At 37.3% G+C, this 26992-nt stretch overlaps 1 protein-coding gene across 1 annotated transcript in view; it reads right to left on the minus strand.

The window, feature by feature from the left end:
- Positions 1-613: 613 nt before the first annotated feature.
- Positions 614-26992, minus strand: part of syk (spleen tyrosine kinase) — a 109177-nt gene continuing 82798 nt past the window's right edge. Inside the window, 3 exon segments of the mRNA XM_065240645.2 lie at positions 614-3241; positions 9985-10097; positions 26637-26777. Of these exon segments, the coding sequence (XP_065096717.1) occupies positions 3169-3241; positions 9985-10097; positions 26637-26777 (327 nt within the window). The 3' untranslated portion in view covers positions 614-3168.

Consider the following 26992-nt stretch of genomic DNA (forward strand, 5'->3'; position numbering starts at 1 on the left):
CGGTTTCTAATGTTCTGAAATTGGTTATAATACTTGGCTTATAATGGTTGGATAATTTGCATATTACACAACTTGAGTTACTAATGTAAAAAAAAACAAGCAAAATAAAAAGATTTAAAATGAAGGTCATTGGTGAGACCTGTCTCTCTTTGTCATTAAGGCATGTGTGTGTGGCCTGTATAATAAATATACAACATACAGTACATCTAGTGGGAAGTGCCTCATATAAATATGAATTCATTTATCTAGGTGTTTTGGTGCATCTCTTTCATTACTTCACACAAACATTGATTTACACGCATATGCATTCATACATAAATATTCAGCTGCAATTTAACGTTTGCCCAAATTATCTTTTTCTTTGTTTATATTCCATAAATATTTTTAATCAGATAATACTGACATTTATACTTAAGTATTAGAATAAGTATTAGAAATTTTTATAATTATTTATTTGTCTTGCTGCCGCTTACAGCCTCCTCTGGTTTCCGGTTTTAGTATCAGGTACTGTCTGCTGCCAGCGGCTGCCACTTCCTGCTGACAGCTGACGATTTTTCGCCGAACCCCCTCTCAGAAAATAATCATGCATACTAGTAATAGTTTTATAAATCTTTATTAGACAACATTGTAGATATACATACATTATTGTATTAATTTAATTTAACAGGAGGATCAATATTTTGATATGTCATTCAGTTCAACTGCACACACTCTGGGTAATTTTAAACCCTATTTTGTCAACTGCAACAAAACGATTACTGGTGCCATATTTTAATTGAAAATATGACTTAACCATTGTGACAGAGACATGAAAAATATATAATTGGAAGTTAAATCTATAGTATGAGAATGTTGTCAGTACATGAATGTTGTTTTAATCCAAACAAACCTAGCAATAAACCTTGTAATCTAAAACTAAAGTAAACCTTGGTTTACAGTGGCAACTAATTAAACAATAAGCAATTCTGGAAATAACAAAGGCCTCTTGGATTTTGTGTGTGTATATTGTGTTCTAAATGTGACAACATTTGCTATACAATAAATGTTAAAAGTAAACATTCCGTCTAGTGAAATGTCACATGAGTTTTTAGATGAAAGCTTTTAGCTATGCAGTCTAAGCATGCAAATAGAAAAATCACATCAACACACACGCCTGACTGGGATACTGGCTGTGAATATGATTTTTTTTTCAATTGTCCATACATTTTATATTTTGGCATGGTGTTGCAGATTAACTTAGTTAGTAAAATGTCTAAAGTCAGAATAAAGTGTAACCGTGATTTGTGACAGACATTTTTAGATTCTGGTGTGGACTGACAAATTGGTTATTGCCTGAAACTCGTGAAGCATCTAGTTAAACCATAGAGTTATAGACCCTTTTACTGTTTGTACACAATGATGACGTGGCAGCGTATGCACGCGCATTTAGGCAACGGAAGTATGGCAAGAATCAGCAGTGAAGCAACACAGACAGAGAAAGTTATTTTAAAAAGTTGACTTTATCAACTTATTCAACACAGTTACCAGATCTGTGTACTAAAGTGGAGTGGATAGAAGACGTTAGCAGATGGCCAAAAATAAAGTTGCCAGATACATATATACGTATATTAGTATATTATATTAGTGCAACCAAATGCAACAACCAGACATTTTGATGCTGGGAAAACTTTCTGAGGTGATAACACGTTAGAACCAATGGGGAATAACATCACTTCTGTTGCCAAAATGCGTGCGCAGGCTATTTGATCACTTGAGCTGTAAAAGGGTCTATGCTAATTTATATTACTGTGACATTTGTATTAATAAGAATGCATGAATAGGAAATACAAACACTGAAAAACAGCAAACAAAATACACTTTTATTATTGCGTACCATGCATTCTACTGACAAATTTAGGTCTAATGAATAATAAAAAATAAGCTTTGCATTACATAGAAATTATTGCTTAAAATAAAAGTGAAATGCTTTCAATTCATTGTTTGGAATTTAGGGGAGAGCGGTGTGAAAGTACAATTTTTTTGACTTAAATTTAAAAGATAATGTTTTAGACAGACATACTGTATATTTGCCTTGGTCAATAACTCACAAGTGTAGTCTATCAATACCAAGTATACAGTGTACATTTTAGGACATCCTCAGAATTCAGCATACAGTAAGTGGCATCAGGTCTTGCAAAACAAGGCATTGGACAAAACGGCCTCAGACAGGCCGTTTTGCCCGATGGCTGATGTGTGAGACTTTAGTCCTGACCAAGTTTTGCTGAGGACGAATGCCTTTCAGTCTAAGGCGCAATGCTGTTTTATCTGATGAGTACTAATGCTGTTAGGTGGAATTTGTACAAATGTAGAACGACTTATAATTTCACTTTAAACATAAGCTGTATATTGTTACTTTCAAATTGTCAGTAGGGTCGAAAGTAACACACAGGTGGGTCAAAAGTAACACATCAGAAGAAGATAGATTTTTATGTTATACTTGTTATTATCAAATATACCTAAATATAAGTGTGTTAATATTTGAATGCAAACATATTTTGTCCTTAAATTATATGTGTATTTAAAATTTCAGTTTCAGAAAAAAATAAATTCTTAACATAATGCAACAGTATAGTCATGTTACCGTCTGTTTTTTATGCATAATTTAAAATGTGCATAAAAACATTAGGATTGAAACACTACAAATTCATAGGTGGAGGTGGAATAGCTAAAATATGGCTTTAAGATATGTTAAGATAAATGCTGACATACAGAAAGTCGCCACATTAGCAGTGGGACAAAAGTAACAAGTTACTTTCATCCCTATGGGAACTCCTGACATTTAAACCCGATTTACTTATATACTGAACATGTTTCAGGATGTGTTACATCACTAAATAACCTGTAAATTGATCAGTGCTGTCATAGATTGAAATGCAAATGTAGTCAAGGCTCTGAGAAAATCGTTACTTGTTACATGGTACATGTTACTTTCGATCCTGCTCTTCCCTATGCAAAAATACTATTGAAGGAGGTAATTTTGTTCAATTAATTATTACTAAATGGAAATATGAATGTTTAAAAAGTTTAATGGAAAGCCAACAAACAGTCAAAAATGATGCTTATATCACATTAAATTAATATTTTAAATACCATGTTGTTTCATTTTTGTATGTGCTCTGGTCAAGGTCATCATTGGGATATGTCATAATAGTAATGTCGTAATCTTGGTTCAACTACAGAAAATCCTGGTCTCTCATCCGGCCTATAAAGGAAAAACAGCAATCAATTTTTTCATTACCAAAATTACTGATTTGGTGTACCAAATGGCACTTTTTATTATTAATATATGACTTTAAATTCTGATTAGAATTCTGTGGTCAAATATGGTCATTATGTATAATTAATGTTATACTACCCATGCATGAAACGGTTCCTTAGATAAATAACATAAAACCTTCATCATTTATACCATTCAACAACTGTAATAGGAATAATCTAACTACAGTATAGGTTCCCTTTCCGTCGTTCACTCGACGTTGTGTCGATGACAACAGTAAACAGTATGGGGTGTGCTCTTGAGAGCCAATCCTGGTCTGACTTGTGTGTAAAATGGCAAAATACTCAGGTAACAGCTGTGTGTGTTTGGGCAGCTGAGAATATTAGGCAGCAGTGTATGCACTGTTTTTGCCTACGTGTTCTCAGCTTAATGAATTGTTTTGGGTGCTGGCCGTGGCATTTAGTCATATATCCAACATCTGCCGCAGAGCTTTCTTCCATCTTTGAAATATCTCAAAAATACACCATATGCTGTCTACATCTGACGCAGAGAAGCGTATCCACACTTTTATGACCTCTAGAATAGACTATTGTAACTCGTTACTCGGGGATGTCACGCAAATCAGGTAAACAAGCTTCAACTAGTTTAAAATGCCGCTGCAAGAGTGCTTACTCGATCTAAAAAGTATGACCACATAAGTCCAATTTTGGCATCTTTACATTGGCTACCTGTTAGGGATGGGCATTCGATTAAGTTTTCTTTGTCGATCGTCGGGAGAATTAACGATCGACTATCGATTAATCATTAATATTTTTATAATAAAATTTGTTATTTAACTTTTATAGTTAAAAAATGCAATGAATACAAATATACAGCGTGTTTTTCCTCGATGAGACCTTTATTACAAGATCAACTTGTGGCAGACAGTTAAACTATGTTTCAAACATATATGTGCGTGCATGTGCGGTGCTCTAAAGCAGCGGAACCTGCAGCTGCGAGCCAGCGTTCTTAAACAGAGACCTCATTAGTTCCAAAATAAAAAATAAAAAACAGATTCATGTTTAACATTAAGTTAAACAAAAAACATAACACTTAGATCTGAAAGGTTTTGTCAAAATGTAACTCAAAATTATTCAAGCCAGAAGAAAGTGCAAGATATTAGCCTTCATTAGGCTATAACAAATTAGGCTACTTAAAGCCTCGTGAAAAATAACTAACTTAAGTAACTCGCATAAAACTTCTGCACCAGTCTACTGATTTTTTTTGAGACATAAAAGCATGTTTTGGGGTCAGACCCGACCGCAACCCATGGTGACCGTCAGTCCAGCCGCCGCCGAAAACACCCGCTCCGAGGAGACTGACCGGGATGCACAGGTAGCTCAGCGCTAACTTGGCTTACTCGCATACAGAGTATGTGTGAAACAGCATGCGTTTTGTGAGCCCCATTTACCATTGTTTAATTATACTAACATAGTCTTTTAGTTTTTATTTATTTTAAAACAACAGTAGACACAAATTTACTATGGTCTCCAACTGCACAATATACCATAACCATGGTATTTGTAGTAAAATTGCGGAAATACAAATCGTTTTAATCTGCAAAAAAAAAAAAACATTTTCACAATGATAAAATCATGGCTAATTTTCCTAAGGTAGTAATTACAAAATTATATATGTTTGAAAAACGGAGATGCGCACCTGTCAATCTATTACATAACAGAGCGAGGCCAGAGACAAACATGCTCATAAACGGGAGTAATATGGAATAATGTGTGCATCTTTGAATAACTGTAAGTATACATTTCTTTTAAATATATTTTGTCATATAAAGTTTTGAGACATGGCTTAATAATGCTTTTTTCACTTTAATTGCTCATTTAGACTTATTGTGCGGGTAACAGCGTTTTTGATGCATTTACCTCAGAGATTATTTTAGCAATATTGCTTTTTTCCGGTAATAATAATACAATTTATATTTCAATCCTGTTTCATTGTCTGTTTATTCATTTCATTATGCTGTTATGTTAATGTGAGGATATTTTTTTTGCCATATGAAACGTGCCGTTATATGAATACTTTTGTATAATATTCAAATATATGCAGAATAATGTGTGCGTCTTTGAATAACTGTATGAATACAGTTGCTTATTTTTGTCATAAAGTTTTGAGAAATAATAATATTGTGAGAATTTATTTCCATATGAGATGCTTTTTGTCGTTGAATACTCTCGTTTATTATTTGGAAATCATATACATACATAGTAGGAAATATATAATGTGGAAGGGTAGACTTGCAAAGTTACTCTGCTTATTTTTATTTATGATATATGTGGAGATAAATAAAGCATTGCAAAACTGCTGATTTGATCCATTCAGATCCTGACCACCAGGCTAGAGATTTTAAACATCCTTAATCCACATCTGTCAAATAATATCTAAAATATATTGTTTTGTGAAAAAAAAATGATGCTTTGTTCTATTGTTTATGCGGGAAAGTGTTCACAGAAAGTGTCAATCACATGAACGTTTTATATGCAGAATAAGGCACTGCAACGGGTGCTTGACAGATTCGCCGCACACATACGCAAACGCACTGCATACGCAGTATTTGTGAAACAGGAGTTAGATAAAAAAAATGCATTCAATTAATTGATAACAAATTAACGTGATCGACGAAATTCTTAACAATCAATTATCGATCGTCGATTAATTATGACCATCCCTACTACCTGTTAAATATCGCATACAATTTAAAATATTACTAATCACCTACAAAGCCTTAAATGGCCTAGCACCCTCGTATATTAAAGAATTACTATCAGAATACAATGCATTACGTACACTACAATCATAAAATTCTGGCCAATTAATTATCCCTAGAGTATCAAAAGTGTCTAAAGGTAGATCGTTTTCATATCTAGCCCCTAAGCTCTGGAATGATTTACCAAATAATGTTCGAGAATCAGACAGTCGATCACTTTAAGTCTAAACTTAAGACATTCTTTAACAAAGCAATCACATAAAATGTCAAGTAAATGTACCTATCCCGCAATAGCTAGTTTGTCCAGAACAAAGCATTCACATAACTCAACTGGGTAATATACTTATGCCACAATAGGTAGCCTGTCTAGAACCGAGCGGATTTTAAACCACAATACTGTATGACACTTGCATTACATGCAAACGGCCCCTACACTAATAGAATTCTGTTTTTCTCTCACTGTTTCTTCCTCGACCCCGAGGACAATGAGACAAACAGACCGAGTCTTGCTGCTGTGAAGGTCATCACACCACTGATCTACTGGCTGTCCTTCAACGTGGTGCCCAGCCGATACGTGACCAACGACCACCGGCTGAACCAGTTTAATCCACTTACCTGTTTCCTATCCCTATCGTGTTTATACATATATAAATATATATTAATCTCTCTCAAAGGTTTTTGTCCTTCTAGGAGTTTTCCCACAGGGTTTTTCTCCTAGGGGTTTTCTCATCCCCGGGAGAGTCAGCCAACATTGGCTTAACTTAGCACTTTACTTTTACACGTTACATTATTACAACGCTCGCTTGTATGGTTTATTCTTAGCCGCTGTATTCTTCTTATATTATCTATAGATTATTCTGTGTTTTCCCCAACATCTAATAATGTAAAGCTGCTTTGAAACTATTAACAATTGTCAAAAGCGCTATATAAATAAAATTGAATTGAATTTAGCCACGCCCCGTCCCACTATTGTTCCCTTGTAAACTGCACGGGGAATTTACTAATCTCGGAAGGTAACATTCATTGCCATTCGGGGTTGTGAGTTTCGGTCGCCCTCACCTCCCTCGATACCATGGCAGCTAAGGAATATGTTGGGGTACCCAGATAAGCATGCTGTTGCGGTGCATATTGTGTCTGCATACGGCTGCCATCTGACGGAACCGACCAAATCTCTCTTCTAAAGCCTGTACGTTTTTCGGCACCCATGTCGAAAGCTTGCATGGCTACCGGTAAGCTGCCTCCACCCTGCACGCCATGTCATCCTGCATTAGACCAAGGCATTTAAAACATCTGTATGAGATTAGGCCAGACTCAGTGATGTGGCAGGAACTTCTGAGGTGATGAACGTGACAGCATGCCCTGTGTGTCGAGCGATGTCCATTTTGTGGTCCAAGAGAGATATCTCTGGTTTTACTTGCACAGATGGGAGATGCAGAGAAGGTTTGCTTTTTTGTCATAGCCATCTCGTGAATACAGCTGTTTGGTATACTTGGCAGGATTCTGCTCTTGTTCTATGCAGTAAGGAAGCAGATGGAGGCTTTTTAACATGTTTCACCTCGGCATGACCTGACCTTTTTCACTGTTGCAGTCCATCCGTCATCTGCTCCCAGGCAGCCTCTGCTTCCGCCTTCAATCATCAGAGATGGCCGGCCCCTGAGAAGATCTACCCACAGGAAGACAGGTTGTTATGCGACTGTAAGGGACCCTTTTGGTTTCTGAGCAGCCCTGGCGATCCCATTCCAGGGAGGAAATCTCGACCATTTTTATCATTCTTGGGCCTTTGCGAGATTGATCCCTTCCTGTCTTATTTTCAGTTGGGTCCCCACAGGGCCTAATGCCCACATGGTTGAGAAAAGAGTAATTTCCATTTTCCTCCCTGGGTTATGTTCTTCTTCTCTTTTTTCATCTCTTTCTTTGTCTCTTCCTTAATTTCAGCTAATACAATTAGCCAGATGCCCACCCATGTTTGCGGTGTTCTGTACACCTCAGTCAGAATGCTGCAGTGATTCGGGGCGGAGGTGGCCACTTCAATCATGTGGCTGACGCGTTCTCACAACAGGTCACACTCCGCGGAGAGTGAAGACTTCATCCTGACGTGGTCCGGAGCATTTGGGAGATATAAGACGAAGCCAATGTTGATCTGTTTGCTTCACCAGACAACACTCACTGTCCTCGGCATGGACATCTTAGCTCATCCAGGGCCACGTTATCGAGAAAGTATGCCTTCCCCCAGTGAGCCTCATTGCTCAGGTGCTGAGCAAGGTCAAAAAGGAAGAGCATCAGGTTCTTCTAACGCCCCTGTGCCCCAACAAGACCTGGTACTCGGAGCTCTTGCTACTAGCGACTGCCCCTCCTTGGCCAATTCCCTTGAGACAAGACTTTTTGTCTCAGGGGCAAGGCAAGATTTGGCACCCGAGGCCAGACCTCTGGAACCTCCATGTCTGGTTTCTGAAGGGGACGAAGATGCTCTAGCAGGGCTGAAACCATTGCCCAGGCTAGAGCCCCTTGTACCAGGTGGCTTAAGTGGCATCTTTTCTCGTCCTGGTGTTTCTCTCGGGGAGAGGAACCACAGAGCTGCACAGTCAGCGTAGTGTTGTCCTTCCTACAAGAAGGCTTAGAGATACATCTCTCTCCTTCTACCCTCAAAGTGCACGTGGCTGCCATTGCAGCCCATCACTTCGATGTTGAGGGTAGGTTGTTGGGACAGCACAAGCTGATTTGTAGGTTTCTGAGAGGTGCGAGGAGGTTAAATCCACCCAGACCATGCCTCATCCCCTCTTGGGACCTTTCAGTGGTCCTTTCAGGCCTCAAGAGGGTCCCATTTGAACCCCGAAGAGAAGCCGATCTTTCTCATCTTACGATGAAGACTGCTCTCTTAGTAGCGCTCGCCTAGGGTGGGGAACCTACAGACAATTAGTTCACTGTACTAAGATGGCCCCCACAGTCACCAGATCTCAACCCAATAGAGCATCTATGGGATGTGGTGGAATGGGAGCTTCGTGCCCTGGATGTGCATCCAACAAATCTCCATCAACTGCAAGATGCTATCTTATCAGTATGGGCCAACATTTTTGAAGAAAGCTTTCAGCACATAAGCGTGGGTGGAGACGGGTATGCAAATACCATTCGCACAATTTCATTGCAATATTATTGCCGTTGTACACACAAGTTAGACCAGGAATCTCAAGAGCACACCCCATACTGTTGTCACTGACACAACTTCTCGTTCCCTCCATCAGGGAACCGTGGTTACATACATAACCGAGACATTATATGTATTAGTAAAAGCCACAGTTTTTCCTAGAATTTGCTAAATCTTACTCTGCATTTTATCAAGCAGCTTCTTGAGATCTCAAACTGGGAAGCTTTTTAAACATAATTGACCATATGCAGGGAATGTTCTTTTAAACATCCACAGTAATATAAGCCAGCTGGAAAACTTTTGATGAAACGTCACTCATTGGTGTGGTGGTATTTTTAATAAACGTAGGTTGATGTAACATCATCAGTATTGTAATATTTAGTTTAAAATTAGAATCTAATTAGTTAAATAGTCATGCAAGCATTATTATTATTATTTTTTAAATATAATTAATAAATAAAAAAAGCACCATGAGCAAACAACAGCTAAGCACTGCTACGTCTTAAAGTGTTTCTCCTTAGCAAAATTAAATTTAACCATTCATTTTAACCTGTTTGAAGGCAGCGAGTTTAGAATGACATCCTAGCTGACAATTAACAGGAAATGCACAAGCTGCCTTATTGAAACCAGGAAGTAAACTTGCATATGGTCAATTGAAGGAATTTCCCTTATGTGCTCTGGTAAGCTGCTTTTTCTACATTATGTTGTCATTCATTTTAATATTTTTTTAATAAAATTTTTAACGCACAATTATATTTTTTCTTTAAAACTAATTTAAAACATTTAAGCATACACCTTCAGATAGTAGTGTGTTTTTTTATTTACTTGTATGTCCAGCATTTCTTCATAAGGTCATACATCTCAGCCGGGCAGTCGGGTGGGGGAGACATCCTCTCTCCGCTCTCAATCATTTGAATGACTTCATTTCCCTTCATGCCCTACATACACACAAAAGATTACATAAGACAGTAGTGTATCACAGTTAAACTGTCATGTCATGAATCTCAGACAAGCAAGAATTATGATCCAAATGCAGTTTACTAGAAAAAGAAAGACAAAACAAAGAGTTTAGTTTACTTTAGTTTAGTTTATTAAGATCCCCATTAGCCACTGTAACAACAGTAGCTATTCTTCCTTGGATCTCCTCAAAATTCATTACATGTTTTACTTATATTTTTACACCATTCACACACCTACACACAATAACAATATACAAGACATACATAAGTTCATAGCAGCTCAATCTCAAAGGGAAAAAACTCAAAAACAGCTCATTTTCTGGTATCATTCTATACTCCAATACATATTCTATATTCACAAACAAAACTAAATCAACTATCAATAATCACTGTGTGAAGTTAAACAGTTTTAACTTCTTTTGAAAGAGTTTTTTTTATTATTTTTCAGCAACAAAAATCCTGGTAATGAGTTCCATGCCACCTTAGCTTGATAAAACACTGACCGCTGTGTTTGGTTCGTTCGACATAAGGGCAACACACATCGCATCTCACCTGTTTGTCTAGTGCAATAATTATGTGTATCTGAAAAAAAGGACAATCCACAAGTGTTCATTGCCAGAGGTGGAAAGTAACGAATTACATTTACTCACGTTACTGTAATTGAGTAGTTTTTTTGTGTACTTTTTAAAGTAGTTTTTAAAATCTGTACTTTTACTTAAGTATGCTTTATTTAAAGTATTGTACTTCGATATATTTTAAATCACATCCTGAGTAAAAAATATAAAAAAGCAAGGTGATAAAGGCGCCCCACATATACTGATTGATTGATGGGCGGGGGAATGTGCTAAACTACGCTAAACGGTCAACGCGGTATCGTTTTTTTGACATCATGTGCATTATCTTCCGTGTTTTAGCAGTTTTGTGTGAAATCAAACAACTTAAGAACGTCATTGAGAATGTGCAGGGCCATTAGCCATTGCAGAAAGCGAAAGAGAGAGAAGAATAAAAGGTCTTAGACATCAAGTACCCAAGTCTAGATAGAACAAGATAAACATGTTAAGGATAAATGTATAAAGCCATAGCACTCATCTCATTATGTGCTCATTATATAAACACATATATATATATATATATATATGTTTAACAAAATAATGTATGTTACCAGCAGTAAATCAATTACAACCTAAATACATTTATTGTATTTACTACACTAGTTCAAAAACAATTCTATAAATGTTTCTTAGTTATAAAAAAGCTTTTTATTTTATTTACTTTTTGTTATTGCATTGTAAATTGTAAAGGTGTTCCTACAATAAAAAAACAACTAGTTTGAGATTTATATTGCCTTGTCCTTTTTGATCTGTACTAGAATCCCCCACCTCACCCTGCTGTTAAAAAGTTACTTTTACTCTGATTAAAATATTATTAAAGGAACAGTATGTAGGATTGTGGCCAATCCTAATATTTCAATCACAAAACTTGTGGCTAAAACTAGTACTGCAATCACACAACTGGTGGCCAATACACAATATGACAACATATTTCAAAAAAAGTGGGCTGCAACTCCACTTTTTAAATGACAATATCCTGGCCAGACCACTGTTGTGAGTGATATAGGTCCCATACACACTGCATATTAATTAGGTTGTCACTTCACCTTTTAATCCTAATCCTGTTGTGTACACACACAGTTCAGTAATTTACGGGACTGACAACCGCATTCAACAACCGAATTAACTCCCGCAAAATGCAGGTAGTGACAACCGAATTTACAGAAACTCTGCACAGTGTGTACATAACCGAACTGAACAACTAGTAGTTAATCAAGTGTTTAAACGTGCATCATGGTCATGACAGGTCTCTCTTCTGAAAAAATAAATTCCTAGAAGGGGAAAAGTCCTCTGTATGCATGGTTCAGAAAATGACAGAGGCACAAGCGTTTGCTGACTAGTGTTGCCAGATCTTGCACTAAAAAACAGCGAAAAAGAAAAATCCAATAATAAACCGAAATAAATCTAAATGCTTTACCTCAAAGATCAAAATATTGGGACCGGCACCCTCACACTTAATTAACACCAAAAACTTGATCACTTCATGAGCAAAAAACTATAAACGGGTAAGCGCCAAAACGGTATTTACGTTTAAAAAAGACGAGGACCTTGCAACACTGCAAGACTGCGCGCTCTGTGCTGTGAAGCAGCTTTACAAAAGCGTAAAATACACAAGGCCAAGACGGAGGTTTATTGCAAAACACAATGCTGTTATTATTTTGGTCAAAGCTGTGAATGATAAGCACGCGAGACGGCAGAACGTTGCTATGGTTATCTCTGTGTCAATCACCACATTTTCGGGAGTGAGTCTTGTTTCGTACAGACATGAAACTAACATTTAGGGGATTCACTCCCACATTTTAATAAATGGTAAATGGACTGCATTTATATAGCGCTTTTAACAGACCTATGGCCATCCAAAGCGCTTTACAAGTTTGCCTCACATTCACCCATTCACACACACATTCATACACCGACGGCGGTGTCAGCCATGCAAGGCGCCATCCCGCTTGTCGGGAGCAGCTGGGGTTAGGTGTCTTGCTCAAGGACACCTCGACACTTGGTCCGGTGGAGCCGGGGATTGAACCACCAACCTTCCGGTTTATAGACAACCTACTTGAACCACTGAGCCAATGCCGTTGTCACTCCCGAAAGTTTGCAGTGTGTACGAGACCACAAGGATTTGAAATGAAAATGATTTCTTAATGTCTAGTGACATATCAGGGCCAGTTTATAATTAATTGATATAAATTTCCTTTAAACTTTAAACTTTAAAATTTAAAGTAACGTCTCGGTTATGGATGTAACCCTCGTTCCCTGAAGGAGGGAACGGAGACGTCACGTAGTGACCGACTGAAAAAAAGACTTTACTTTTACTTGAGTAGAATATTTAATTACTCTTTCAACCTCTGTTCAGCATCACGTTTTTTAAAGGAATAGTCTACCCTTTTGCCATATTAAACTATGTTATTACCTCAGCTTAGATGAATTAATACATTTTGCCAATTAAAAATACTTGTTAACATACACATTGTTTACCGGCAATCTTACTTCATACTTAACCTCCGTGAAGAGGGTAGGGGACCTTCATGCATTTCGGTCGACGATTTGTGCCTTAAGTTTGGACCTGCTATTCCTATTGTAACGTTAAGACCAGGCAAGGCTTCGTGCCCAAGGTTCCCACCACTTTCAGAGATCAGGTGGTGAACCTTCAAGCAGACCCAGAGGAGGCAGACCCACCCTTGGCTTTGTTATGTCTTGTGATCATTTAATGGCGGATTTCATTGTTACATGCTGTACAGTGTTAGACACCGTTATTCACTTTGTATCCTTCATGGCAACTTTGAGTAATGCTGCACTGCGGGATCTGCTGTAATATGATATTGTTTTACATGCAACGCATTCCATACTGTACATTGTGCTTTACACGCGACACAGTTTTATTATGAGCGCTTGTTTCCACGGAGATGCGAGCTCGCGCACATGGACGCCATATGCAATGTGTTTTTAAAGTTCATACTCGCTTACAGAAACGCGTTTAAAACAGAAGCTAGACGATAAGGGGATGGGCATCTGAAAACAGTCATCTGAAAACAGCTTTTTATATAACTAATCACTGCAGATGTTTATCTGAGATACTAATTTAGTTTATGTACATGATAGTTTATCTGAATGTAGTGCTATCATTTACCCATCAGTTATGTATGTAAGGGTATTTCTGTGGACAATTTATGCTAACAGCTGTTTATAACCCTCTTACAGGTCTGCATCCCTCTCATCAGTACAAAACTATGAAGTGGAAAACATATTCACACTTTTTGGACATAAAGTTATATGGTAACATGACATGAGCCACATGAAGTTTACAGCTCTGTTGTTTATCAGTTTCTTATACAAGTTAAGTTTTTAAATAGGGTTTGTTTCCAAATAAACTGAAAATGTCCTACTGACATTCATTTTTATTTTTGATTATATTGTTAACTTCTTAATAAACCTCAAACAAACATGTATACATTTGTCCTCACATTCTTTACTGTAGTTCCCTCTCACATTACTGCCTCATTATGCAGCTCATTATGCAGCTCATTATGCAAGCAATATATTAGTTTATGTGAATGAGAAGGCAGGATGATTTTCACATCATTTTAAAGAAAAAACTCTAGACTATTAGATTCTGTATAGAAAAGTCTTGTTACATGTTTAGTATGGGTTTTGTGGACTTATATCAGTGACTTAAAAATTTTGCTTTTTTAAAAACCACGCATAAACATTTTTCTCTCAAAAAAACAAACATGTACATACATGTAGCTCATGTAATATTTTAGCCCAGTTTGTGCTGAACACAGTGGTATGAGACACTTGCCATTATTATGTTTTAAAGCAACTGAAAAAAGACCAAATGTAAGAGCATGTCAGAACCTCTGACAGTGTCCCAAAATGGTCGGACCCCAGAGGGTTAACACTCAGGGATCGACTGCGGCGCAGGGCGCCGCAAACTCTTTATTTTTCAATCACTCCGCAAAGAGACTTAGATTACTCTGCTGATTTTGGACATACAGATATGATTTATACATAATTTAAAACGTTAAAAGTGTCTAGTTTATTTCTGTCCACTTCCAAATAAAAACAGAATGTTGTTCTTTTCACAAAATTAAGAAAATAAACATGATGCGCGTTTTGTTCTCTCTCCCTCAGTGAAGTCCTTTCAGAAACACGTCAGAAAAATGTACTGTTACTTAACGAATACTTGTCATAGAAACAAAAGATATATGTCTACATAATGCTTGGAATGCCTGCTTTTAAATGATTTAAGTGAGATTGAAAACAGTTATTGTCATTCCGTGTAAACTGTATGAGAAGGAGGAGAGGTACCGTCTTTCTCCTGTTACCTGTTTATCTGTAATGAGATGAGATCGCCACACCCCCTTGCCATTTAAGTGAACGAGCAGAGACATCCATATGCATAACTCGTGCCTCCTCCAGTCAATGGATACGCCATCCACAATCCAGTCTTGCCATTCCTTGTTGTTTCATCGGAGTGCACCAAACATCTAAATCCTTATTTACTTGCGTATGTGTGTCACTATCTCCAGACGCGAGTGTTTTCTTTGTCCTTTCGTCAAACAGTTCATGCGACGGGAACACACACAAACACACGAGTCAAGGAATTCGACGGGCCTTTTTACCAAAAGGTTTTTACTGTTTGCAATCTACCGTCTTATAAAATACGCAATTGCAAACAGTACAATCCTTATTTACTTGCGTCTAAGCGTATATCTCCTCACAGCAAGTTTATTAAACACAGGATTACTCGCATGTGCACACATTCCTTTGTACTGTTTTTAAGTTTATCACGCTCGTCCCTTGTTGTGTTTCTACTATAATGATTACAAAAACACGAATAAGAGTCCAGACAACGATAGGCAGTTCTTCTTTGCAGCTTTTTACAGCACAAAAGTAAAACTCTCGCTTGCCAACCAAACACTAACCCTGTGTTAATTTTTACGAAGGCCGAACAGTACTATTTCAATAGAAAATAAAAAGTGAAAAGTGTCTTAGAAATTGTAAATCAATATATTGTTTTATGTGATTTCACATCAATTTGAAGAAAAACTCTAGACAACTAGATCCTTTTTTGAAAATTCTTGGGAAAACATGTTTAAAATGAGTTTTGTGGACTTATATAAATGTTGCTTTTTCAAAAACCACGCATAAACATTTTTCTCTCAAAAATATAAACATGTACATACATGTTGATCATATAATATTGTAGCCCAGTCTGTGCAGAACACAGTGTTATGAGACTTTTGCCATTAATATGTTTTTAAGCAACTGAAAAAAGCACAGATGTCAGTGCAGGTCAAAACTTCCCCAGGGCCCTAAAAAACCCTTAGACCCCAGAGTGTCAAAGACGATCAATGGACTTATAATTTTAAAACGACATGGGGGAAGGAATTTATGATAACATTTTACATTTTAGAATGAACTATCTCTTTAAACTAAATTGCAGAATGTCTCCGTTACGTATGTAACCCAGGGAACGGAGATGTCACATCATAACTGACATTTTGGGAACGCACTTGACCAATCAACTTTGAGATCAATAAGTTGCTTCAGAATACCAACAAACCCTACTCGTACTGGTTTGGTTATGTCAACTTAAAACTAATCCTGTAACCCTGAGTTTGTTTAACCATCTTCATGGTAGAGGCCCCAGTTGAAGATAATTAGCATAAAGTTAGCATATTAAAAAACAAGTGAGTGCTAAAATCAAAAACCATTGACATTTCAGGACTGACAAAATTATAGCGACTCCTATGACATTTAAAGCTGCCTGCGCTTGAGTTATAAGTGCAGTTTTGGGATACGCATATAAAAAATAATGTTGCTAGTACAAAATGCTGTTAAAGGCTAATCAATGGGGAAAGTATTTTAGATTACAGTATTTACTTTTTATAAGATGGACAGATCGTGGGCCAGATTTACTAAACAGGGGAAATTAGCACAAGAGCGCAATTCCAAAAAAACGCTTTTGGCTTTAAATAATGGTGCAAATACCAGTAATATCACATTCGCAAACATTAGTAAATTGTGTTGCGTCAATCATTTAAATACTCTCCTCCCAAAGTAGAAGAGATTCAAGAATCAGACACAGTCGATCACTTTAAGTCACATTTGTCTAATAAATGTTCTTATCCCACAATAGTTAGCTTGCTCGGAACAAAGCAGATATTAAACCACAAAAAATGTAACAATTTACCAATAAATAAACACTGCCTTTATTTGGTTTACTTTTAAAAAAGCAATGCGCTGCGTTATTTATGTTGCTAGGCAACCACCAAATCAGCTGTCCTGTCAGTCAATTATTTAAACCATGAGAGCTTTTGAATGTTTGGTTTGCTCTTAACTATCTAACATATTAGCAGAAAATTTAAAAAGTGGCCGCTTGCTCTGACCTTGAACGAGGGTGAGAGGTACACAAACACTTAGGCGAGTAAGGGCAGTCTACGTTTGTACCAAGCAACTAAACTTCTGTCACCACCACACAAGGCTCACATCAAATGATGTCTGCGCTTTTCTGTTTAGTTTACTTTTTTACATATCAGGTCTTCCTGCAAAAATGCAAGTCGCGGCAGGCGGCAAAAACGCAAGATGCCCGGCGCGCAAAACCCTTACTGCCAATAGAAAACAATTGAAGAAAGGCACCTCTCACTGGCATAAATGCGTTCTATGTGATCAACAACAATGACACAGAAACGTCTTTCTGCACTTTCGCTGCTATCTGAACTGGGTAGGGACATAGATTTCACATTATATGCCAGTTTGCTTGGTCAAAATCCAGAAAATGCCATTGTAAATGGTTTGAGAATTTTTGTATAAAATCACTATTTTTTGTTCGTTGTTTTATTCAGTACAAGCAATAAGTAAACAACATTACATCAGTGAGCAGGAATCCATTAACCTCAGATGATATTAAATTGCTTGATAAAAGAGTTGTTTTTTGTGTTCTACAAAAGAGAACATTTAAAGTTTCCTTGTAAAATATGCAAATTGCTAAAAAGTTTTAATGCTTATAAAATCTTATAAATTATTAAGAAAATAGATTCTTGATCAATTGTGGGTATGTGGGTGGGGGCACCTACATGGGGCTATTGCACATGGGCACCACAAGGTTTTAATACACATCTGCGTGTGGCTTATTAATTTGTGGGCAGTGGTGGCTGGTGCTAAAAAAATTTGCGGGGGCGCAAACCACTCAAAATCAAACTTTTACTGTAGTAATGCAGTACTCTTAATAGCCATTTATCAGGTGATGAGTATCATTAGACTACTACTTCGCTAAAATGCTGAAAAATGTTACAGTTGAAATCAAACGCACGAAATAAATACACTATGAATCTGTAATGAACTAATATCAAGGTAATCATTCACACGCACACACACACACACACACACACACACACACACACAAACACACACACAGGGTCGGACTGGGAACAAAATTCGGCCCTGGCAATTTCCTCGTGGAACGGCCCACCACTGGACCGACGACACCCCCCCCCACTCCACACACAAGCCCACCGATACCAAAATCGCCCCTCTAACCCAATGCTTTGATTTATTAAACATTTATATTAATTTCACAGTATAGTTAAAATTCAACCACCTCAAACTCTCTTTGCCATGAACAAAGCTGACACTGTTTGTCGAAGCACCACAAAAACACTTTACTATTTTTGCACTGTTATATGAAACAATACTTGTGTAGATGACCCCTTTTATCAAACTCTATTGAATACAATAATATGTAAAGTATATTAATGATAGACAGTGCAGGTCTATAGATTATAAATAGGTCTATAGATTATAAATGTGACCGGTGTTATAATGGTTTATGTAGCTTTCTTCACTTTATATTAGATAGAGCAGAAGCAGTAAAAGTGCCTCTCTTTCTATTTCTCTCTTGCAGATTAAAAGATTACCATCTCTTATATCTAAAATGTTTGCTCAGAAAGCAAAGATGGTTAATTAATAATATTTATAAAAATATAAGAAAGAAAGTGCATTGGGACTTTCAAAACAAGAGCCAGTTGTTATAGCCTATAGCCATAGAAACCAGGGCCCGGTTCCCCAAAACGTTCTTATCGCTAAGTAGTTCTTAACCTATTCCTTAACCTCTCTCTTAACTCTATGGCACGATTCCCAAAAGGTTTGTACGCTAAGTATGTCTTCTGTAAGTCACACTTTCGTAAGGTTGGTCTGGACCATTCGTAAGCTCTCTCTTAGCGTTGTTTGAGCGCAAAACGCTATCGTCGCAGTCTTTAGAAATCTGCGCAGCACAGTACAAGTCAAACTATGGTATGCTGACAATGATTTTATGTTATGGACATTTTTAAGACTTATTATAAAATATGTTTGCAATGGATACAGGACTATTTATGCAGTTGACTTTATTTGGTATCAGAACTAATGAATCAAAGACGGCGCCGGTGTTTGTTCCTCATTGAAGTCTGTTCCTTCTATGTTTATTGCGTTTTCATCACCTTACATTTATAATTTATTTAGAAAGATTAAAGATTTCAATTGGTTATACTAAAAAGCAATAATATCATGTATTCTATTATACAATTTATTTAATATTTCATATTTGACAGTTTTATGTCTTTTAACCAACCCATTCTCACCAAAAAGCGTACAAATGACACATAGCCTGTCTTTTTCTTTTCTTTTTTTCTCTACTGTTTGTTTTAAAACTGTTATGTTTCCAAACATAATAATTATATATTATACATATAATATGATTCATACTGTAAAAATAATTGACTTACAATCAAGAACAGTCAAGATACATTACATAAATGCACACATATACATCTTAGCCATTAAAACTTTCAATGTATATAAAGAATAAACGTATAATGTGATAAAAATGCTATAAAAACACTACACTAAAAGGAAACATAGGGGGAACAGACTTCCACACAACACCGGCCGCGTAACTGTTTAGTCCATGCCAATTTTTTTATTCGTCAAACCTTAAACCTTTTGACATTTTGCCTGACGTGGCTAAATAAAAAAATCGCCTTCCAAGACAACTCATTATGGAGCTGCTAGATCTTCTCAGACCATATTCTCTATCTAACTAGGTTGCATTTTATTGAAAACATTAATGGTAAGCAATACCACATTAAACAGAAATACTGCAGCTGCTTGCCAATCAATTCTGATTGTTAAGTACCTTAACATTCGTATAAAAGTGTATTACATATTTTTTTAAGGTCAAAACCCTTGTCAAGAAGCGGCACAAGTGGCACAACGGGATAAGGAGGGTGAATAAAGAGCGAGGGATACCCGGTTCGTCTACCCGTATTACAATTTGATCATTTAATTAATAGTCTATATTTTACGGATAACTTAAACTATGTTAAAATAAATGTGACTGGAATAATTTGAGTTATGTTCCATTTGTATATAACGTGTTGTCTTTCTTAACGTCGTAATGCACCTTCGCGTGAAGTGGAAAATCGATCCCTGAGTGATCGATCGCAAATAATTCAGCACCTTCACTTGGGACAGCGCCATTGTACGTCGTACTTAGAGGCAGCGTGTTAAGAAGCTTCTTAAGAGACACTTCGGGGAACACACTTAGGAACATCAACAACTTTGGTAAGATATATCTTTTTGAGTCTTCTTAGCACGCTAAGAGTGAACGTTATCGGGGAACCGGGCCCAGAGCTTTAACGCATTAGCGCCGACTGGTCGATCAGACCCAGGACCCGAAGTAGCATAATTAAACTGGGACCGACCGAGACCCAACTGCCCCTTTAAAACATAGACCCGGAACTGTACGGGTCCTCTGTGAAGACCTCTAATGCATACAACTCTGCTCAAGTTCAGAAACATGGACACAACGTGACACTGAACTTGCCTCGGCTCACAGCCAATTCATAGAGAAACAGAGAGCACGCGAACACATACCGAACTCGTTGGAAGAGACACGTGCTCGCACTCAAATGTCATTATCAAATAGTGTCATTATTACGGAAGAACAAAAAAAAGTTATGCCAGATATATTTGGGCGGTTGTTAATATACCTGGGCGACTTTTTCTCGCCGATCTTCTCCGCTCCCCATTTCTTCTTTTTGGAGCCTCTGTTGTCCATAATGATTTTTCTTAAGTGCAAGGCTAAATGATGCGCTATCCTCACTGTATATTTCCACATAAACCCAGCGGCTGCTTGGACAAATCCATTTGAGGGGTGGGGCATGGGTGCGCGATCGTAACACACACTGAACCTGTCATGAAGAAGCCGAAAATATTTTCCTATCACCCGCCCCCAAAGCCAAATGCAACTGCATTTATACATGACGGGCCGAAAATAAATAACTTAAACATTTTGGCATGAAAAACAAAAATCTTGGAGGCCACCGGCCCGGCCCACATGTCGAGCGGCCCACCGGGCATTTGCCCGGTTGTACAGATTACCAGTCCGAGCCTGCACACACACACACACAGAGAGAGAGAGGTTGCGATAGACTTTTTCAATCTCCGTCATTTTTTTGATAAACAGCATTGTGAAGAGTCCTTCACAGTCAGTTATTATCCGTCATTTCATGTTTTATGTTTCATGTATTTTCGTTCACATGTCCATTTCTAATCATAAACTTACACGAGCATACAAGTCAAATGTGTTTATTCATTTGTTTAGAGAACAGATAAACGGAGACCGTGCATCACTTTACCATCACATGAAGCAGATAAATTAATGTTGTTTTCTCACTGTGACAGTGGAGGCAATAAAACACAGAGCTTTATGCTGAACAGGCAAATATGAACAAATCAAATAACAAAATACAACTGTGAGTAAAATATCAATAAACATGTAAAAATCTGAATTGAACTAAACTCATCTGAAACCATCTTGTGTAATAAACGCATGAAGGCAGATTAATGCAGACTCTTGTCATTAGATTTTGTATCTTTACCTTAGACTGGCGTCTTGTTGCAGCGCTCCTGTAGTGTTTAACTTCAGCAGCCATGCGCAGACCAATCAGTGTATGACATCAAAATATCACGAGAATGTTTAGAAACCAGGGCGTCATTTGAGCAACACACTGCCACCAACTGAACATTATTAGGAATTACATTCTCAAGTTGAGTTGTATGGGCAATCTACCAAAAAGGGCGTTCAGATTTGTCTTTATCCTGCTTAAATTTTCTCCGTCAAAGACTTTTCGTTTAACGCGACCGAACACACACAAGAAGAGACACTAAAGTTGCCTAATCACCGGCTCGTACATTTCTTTTTGCTTTTATAGCAATAGCACAAGCACATTTTTTCCTCACAATAGACTAAGTACATAGGCTACAGTCCATCAGCTCAATATGCACGGTTTGTGAAGTTTCCTTAAAAACAGTGGTTTTCTCGTGGGTGCTTTTTTAAACTCTACAACAACAAAACTAACAACAAAGTTGACCAAGCCACAGAATATACCGGATTATATGAGCTCTCGCTCTCATTAGGTGCGTTTACATGCACAGTCTTACACCGATTATGCTCAATAACCTGATAACGTGTGGGGTCATGTAAACGGGTAAAACGGTTTTCCTTTATCGGGGAAAGCCCATAAACAGCGTAAGCAAAAACCGATCGGCACAGGTAGTTTTTTGCTCATTACGCCGATTTCGCGTGGCATGTAAACACCTTAACCCGCTTTCTCACGGTTTTGTCCATGTGCGCATGCCCCCGAGTATGAAAGATGAACGTCACACGCGGAAGTAAGCGCAAAGTAACGCATAAAAGTCTCCGCTGGACTAAAGCAGTTGGCAGAGAAACTGTGAAAATAGAAGCTCATGTTACAATTACAGGTTCTGAACACCTGAGAAGAGATACAACTGTACAGCTTAAGACAGATATGCCGTTGGCTTTTTGATCGACTACTATGTACTATAGGCTATAGGGTGTCACGATTTCGATTTTAAGTCGAAATCGATCGAAATTAAGTCACAGCTTCGAACTTCGAATTAAAAAATGGGATCGTCGATGCTGCCATGTCACGTCCGGTCGGCTTGCCAAGCGAGGGAAAAAAACTCTCAGAGATGCCTTTAAAAACATCTGTCCAGCGGAACGCGATCATATTTTAAACACGAGGGATGCTACAACTCCTTGAAATGCATATCATAAACAGGATTGCTACCTAGTGATCTGACTTTGGACAGAGCGCAGCTCTCTGCACGTGCGCGAGAGTGAGGGAGGCGCAAATATGCAGCGGGTTATATTTTAAAACAAAAGGGATAGTTTGCCTCAGCTCGCATGTAACGCATAAAACTGAACAAATACATAAGGATACTACTTTAGTTTATGTTTAGACTTTGGACAGATGCGAGAGCGCGTGCACGTGAGACAGAGAGAAGCGCAGCTGCTTATGATGCTGGATTTATTTCAGATGCTATGAGTCCAAGACACGCGCATTAAGTCCATGCGCATCAAGTCCATGTGCGTGCAAGAAGGAATCCTCTCTCTACAAGCTCTCGCGTTAAGTGAAGCCCACAAACCCCCATGCGAGTTGTGCAATGTGCATGTTAATGTTAAACTAATAATAAAACTTAATAATAATAATAATAATAAATAATGGCATATCATTTTTGTCTTAAAAAAAAAAGTAAAAATCGAGAATCGGACCTTAGAATCGAAAGTGTAATCGAATCGATGATTTGGAGAATCGTGACACCCCTAATAGGCGGTGACGTCACTGCCTGCGGGAAAACTGATAATTCTCCAAGTCCCATGTAAACGCAGTTGTCTGCATAGCCGGTTTATTGATTTGCATGTAAACGCATGAAAACAGTTTTCTATAATAAGCAGACTTTTGATAGTTATCCGCTTATTCTGTGCATGTAAACGTACTCATTATGTCCACGCAGCACAAGCTCAAACGCGCCACAAAAGTTCATGTTTTGCACGTATATCACGCATTCAGACTTTAAAACAGCAAACTGGGAAAAAAATAAAACTCAAGACTTACAAGCTATATCCAGCTAGCCAACTCCGTTTGCCATGAGAAGTGGTGGAGCACCACACAGACTGCCATCATTTGACTCCGTTGATCGATCTGGTCCAAGCTTCTTAATCCTTTATTTATTCATCAATTAAATACCTTGTATAGGGTGATTTTGTAAGGATAAAAGCATATTTTCCTTCTTCTCAAGATATTTCACTTGCTTTCACTGATCTGTACTGTAGCTATCAGTTAACACAACAATCTCCAACGCGGTTATGAGACTCTGAGAAGGATCCAATCACCGGAGGTAAAAAACATTAAAAGCAATATTGATTCGCTTACAACATAAGTGGGAGTGTTTGGGGCGCACAGTCCTGCGCCCCAGGGCGGATCCGAAACCAGCCACTTAGAGCTCAGCCTCAGGTCACATGTTTTTACCCTTTTTCCTGACCTACATAGACATTCATTAAGGGTGCGCCCCAGACACACAAACATGACACACACAACAAACTCAGTTTTGATTTTTAATTGTTTTAAATAAATTATAACATGACTAACAGTGAAATAGTACAACTAAATGATTTTATTTTGTATTAATTTGGACTATATATTTAACTTTTTGGTTACATGTTAAAGTAGCTTTCCTCTCTGGCCAGCTTTAAGGGGGCGGCGCCCCAGCGCCCCCTAGTGACCAGCCGCCACTGTCTGTGGGCATGATTTGGTAAACTCAGGTAACAGTTTAAGAAACTGTGAGTATGGTTTATAAACTGAGGGCCAGAATTACAAAACGGCGATCACAGATTTGCGGGTCTTGTTTCTTCTACAGGTGACTTGCAGGGCTCCATAACACACAGACAAACACACAGAGAGCAATGGGCGTCAGAATCATTATATGTGGGTGGGACAAGACCTACCCACTTTTTCTCAAATTTAGTGTATATTGTCAGAGCTCTGTCAGTCAAATCCATTCCACTAGAGGAATGCACTAATAAATTAAACTCCGTTCAGCATTTCAGCTACAGCCTTAACCATCCACGCTGCTGCTTTCTCAAATCCATTCCACTTGCCTCATTCAGAGTCCATATAAATTAAACTCTATTTCATGTTTTCACTTTTTTCGACATGCTGCACTAGAGGTCTGCCCGGGACTGTTTTTTGTCCCTCTATCTAAAGCTTCTATTTAGCACCCAACCGATAACACTTAAAATATCTGATCACACTGTGTTCCCTGCTAATGATTTTTTTCCGATCTGACGGATACCATTAAATAAATGGATCCCATTTCCAGAATCTCACATTTATATTTCTCTAAGTAAGAGAGAAATTAGGTATAACAAATATAAAATGTAGGGTATACAAAATTATATCAGTTTACCTTCATTTGTCTCGTCAAAATAAAAAAATGTAACATTGTACTGTCAGCAGAGTAGAGAAAAAATGTCACAGAGAAAAATAAATGAAATATGACGTCCGTTTAACAAAATTTTAATGAAGGAAACCCGTTTGCTTCTGCGTAATGAAATTACCTTTAAACCTACTTTTTAACCTACATTTTTTAACAAAAGAATGTCCAGACAATGACCATCTTAACGCAGTGGCGAGGCCAGAAATTTTAAACTGAGTGGACCTTGGTAAAATAGGGTGGACCTCAATGCCAAAGTTACTGTCAAATTACATAATTTTACAGTAAAGTGGTTAAATGGATTACATTCCCTTTTTTGAGTCATTGATAGAATTTTTGGATTATCAAAAAAGGGAAATAAGAAAAATAAAATAAGAACAAATCAAGAAATTATAGCCTAAGCATATTAAAATAGAAAAAAACAACGTTACAAATAAAGTATGACAATAGAATTTAGGAACAAAAACAGAATCAAATGAATAAAAAGATTTCTTCAGTCTTCTTCATTCTATAAATTAAACATAATTAATATTTTAAAGCTATAGAAGTGATTTACCTTTTGTCTTCTGTTGTTTGATTAACATAATAGCAAAAACATAGCCAGATTTCTTAAGGGTTTCCACTTTAAGACCGATCAAGCATGGATCTATATACTGACACACATTTGATTTCTTTCTGAACTGTTTGCTTTGACTTTAAGACATAATTGACATAATTTAGAATACTTTCCAAGACTGAAACTTTCTGAAACGCGCCTCTCCATGTGGAGTGCGAGTTCTCAATTTGAGTATGTGTGGTCTGCGGGCACAGAAAACAGCTCACTTTAACATCTTGCAATCAAATTGTTTAAAATGGCTTGAATGGTAACATTTGCAAGGTTTAGAAACACATAGAAATGACAAAAGTTCTATAATTTTTTTCTAAATGATGTGTATTATTAAAGAGATTATTATATAGATATAGATATTGTAATTTATTTAAGCAGTCAATCCGAGTGGGCAAGTGCCACCCTTATGTAGCCTCACCACTGTTTTAATGGCTCTTCTCGAAAAACCGACCTTGATATACTCTCTTTCTCTCTCTCTCTCTCTCTCTTAAGGTGCACTCATGGCAACAACGGGATATGACATCTTGCTCTCATGGAATAATTTTTTTAAACATATTTTACTGTTAATGTTGATGTAACCTACAATTTATAATAAATAATGAACAAAAATACTGCCAATTGACAAACTGTTAATGTTGATAAATGGTGGTTAATAGGGGTTGAATTAGACCCCACAAGACAAACACAATACACATACAACTGCCTAAAGATAAAGAAGTTATGATGTTAAATCAAGTTCCTTTTAAGATTTTTGTGGTGCTTTTGTTATGTCATCCGACTTTGGCATTGTCTATATAGACATGCTTTTACACATGATCAGAGACGGTGCACACATTTTTTCATAAAGCCCATCTGAAGACTCCAGAATGCTCTTAATTTGCATGCTTTAACATTCACTGCTGTACAGATAGTTGTAAAGATTACTTGATTAGTTTATTATTCGTCCAAACTTCATACCTTGTATGGTTTTTGTCCATATGAAAAAGCCTCCCACATCAGGACTCCAAAGCTCCACACGTCACTCTTAGAAGAGAACTTTAAGTAATTCATGCACTCAGGTGCATACCATTTCAGAGGCCATTTACCATGACTTTTAGCCTACAGAACAAAGTAGAAAAGCATTCAGATTGTGCTCATTTTCTACTGTCACAAATGATCATTTAAATAAGATTCTAAGGAGAGCGGGGCACAACCTAACATGTTTTGGCTCAATCATTCAAAAAAAATTTTATGTAAATAAATTGCATCATAATTTATTTTTAATCATATTTTAATTTAAAACATCTCTGCACTAATAAAAAAATCTTTGGTGC

This window comes from Paramisgurnus dabryanus, chromosome 10 (genome assembly GCF_030506205.2).
Source record: "Paramisgurnus dabryanus chromosome 10, PD_genome_1.1, whole genome shotgun sequence".
Lineage (NCBI taxonomy): Eukaryota > Metazoa > Chordata > Actinopteri > Cypriniformes > Cobitidae > Paramisgurnus > Paramisgurnus dabryanus.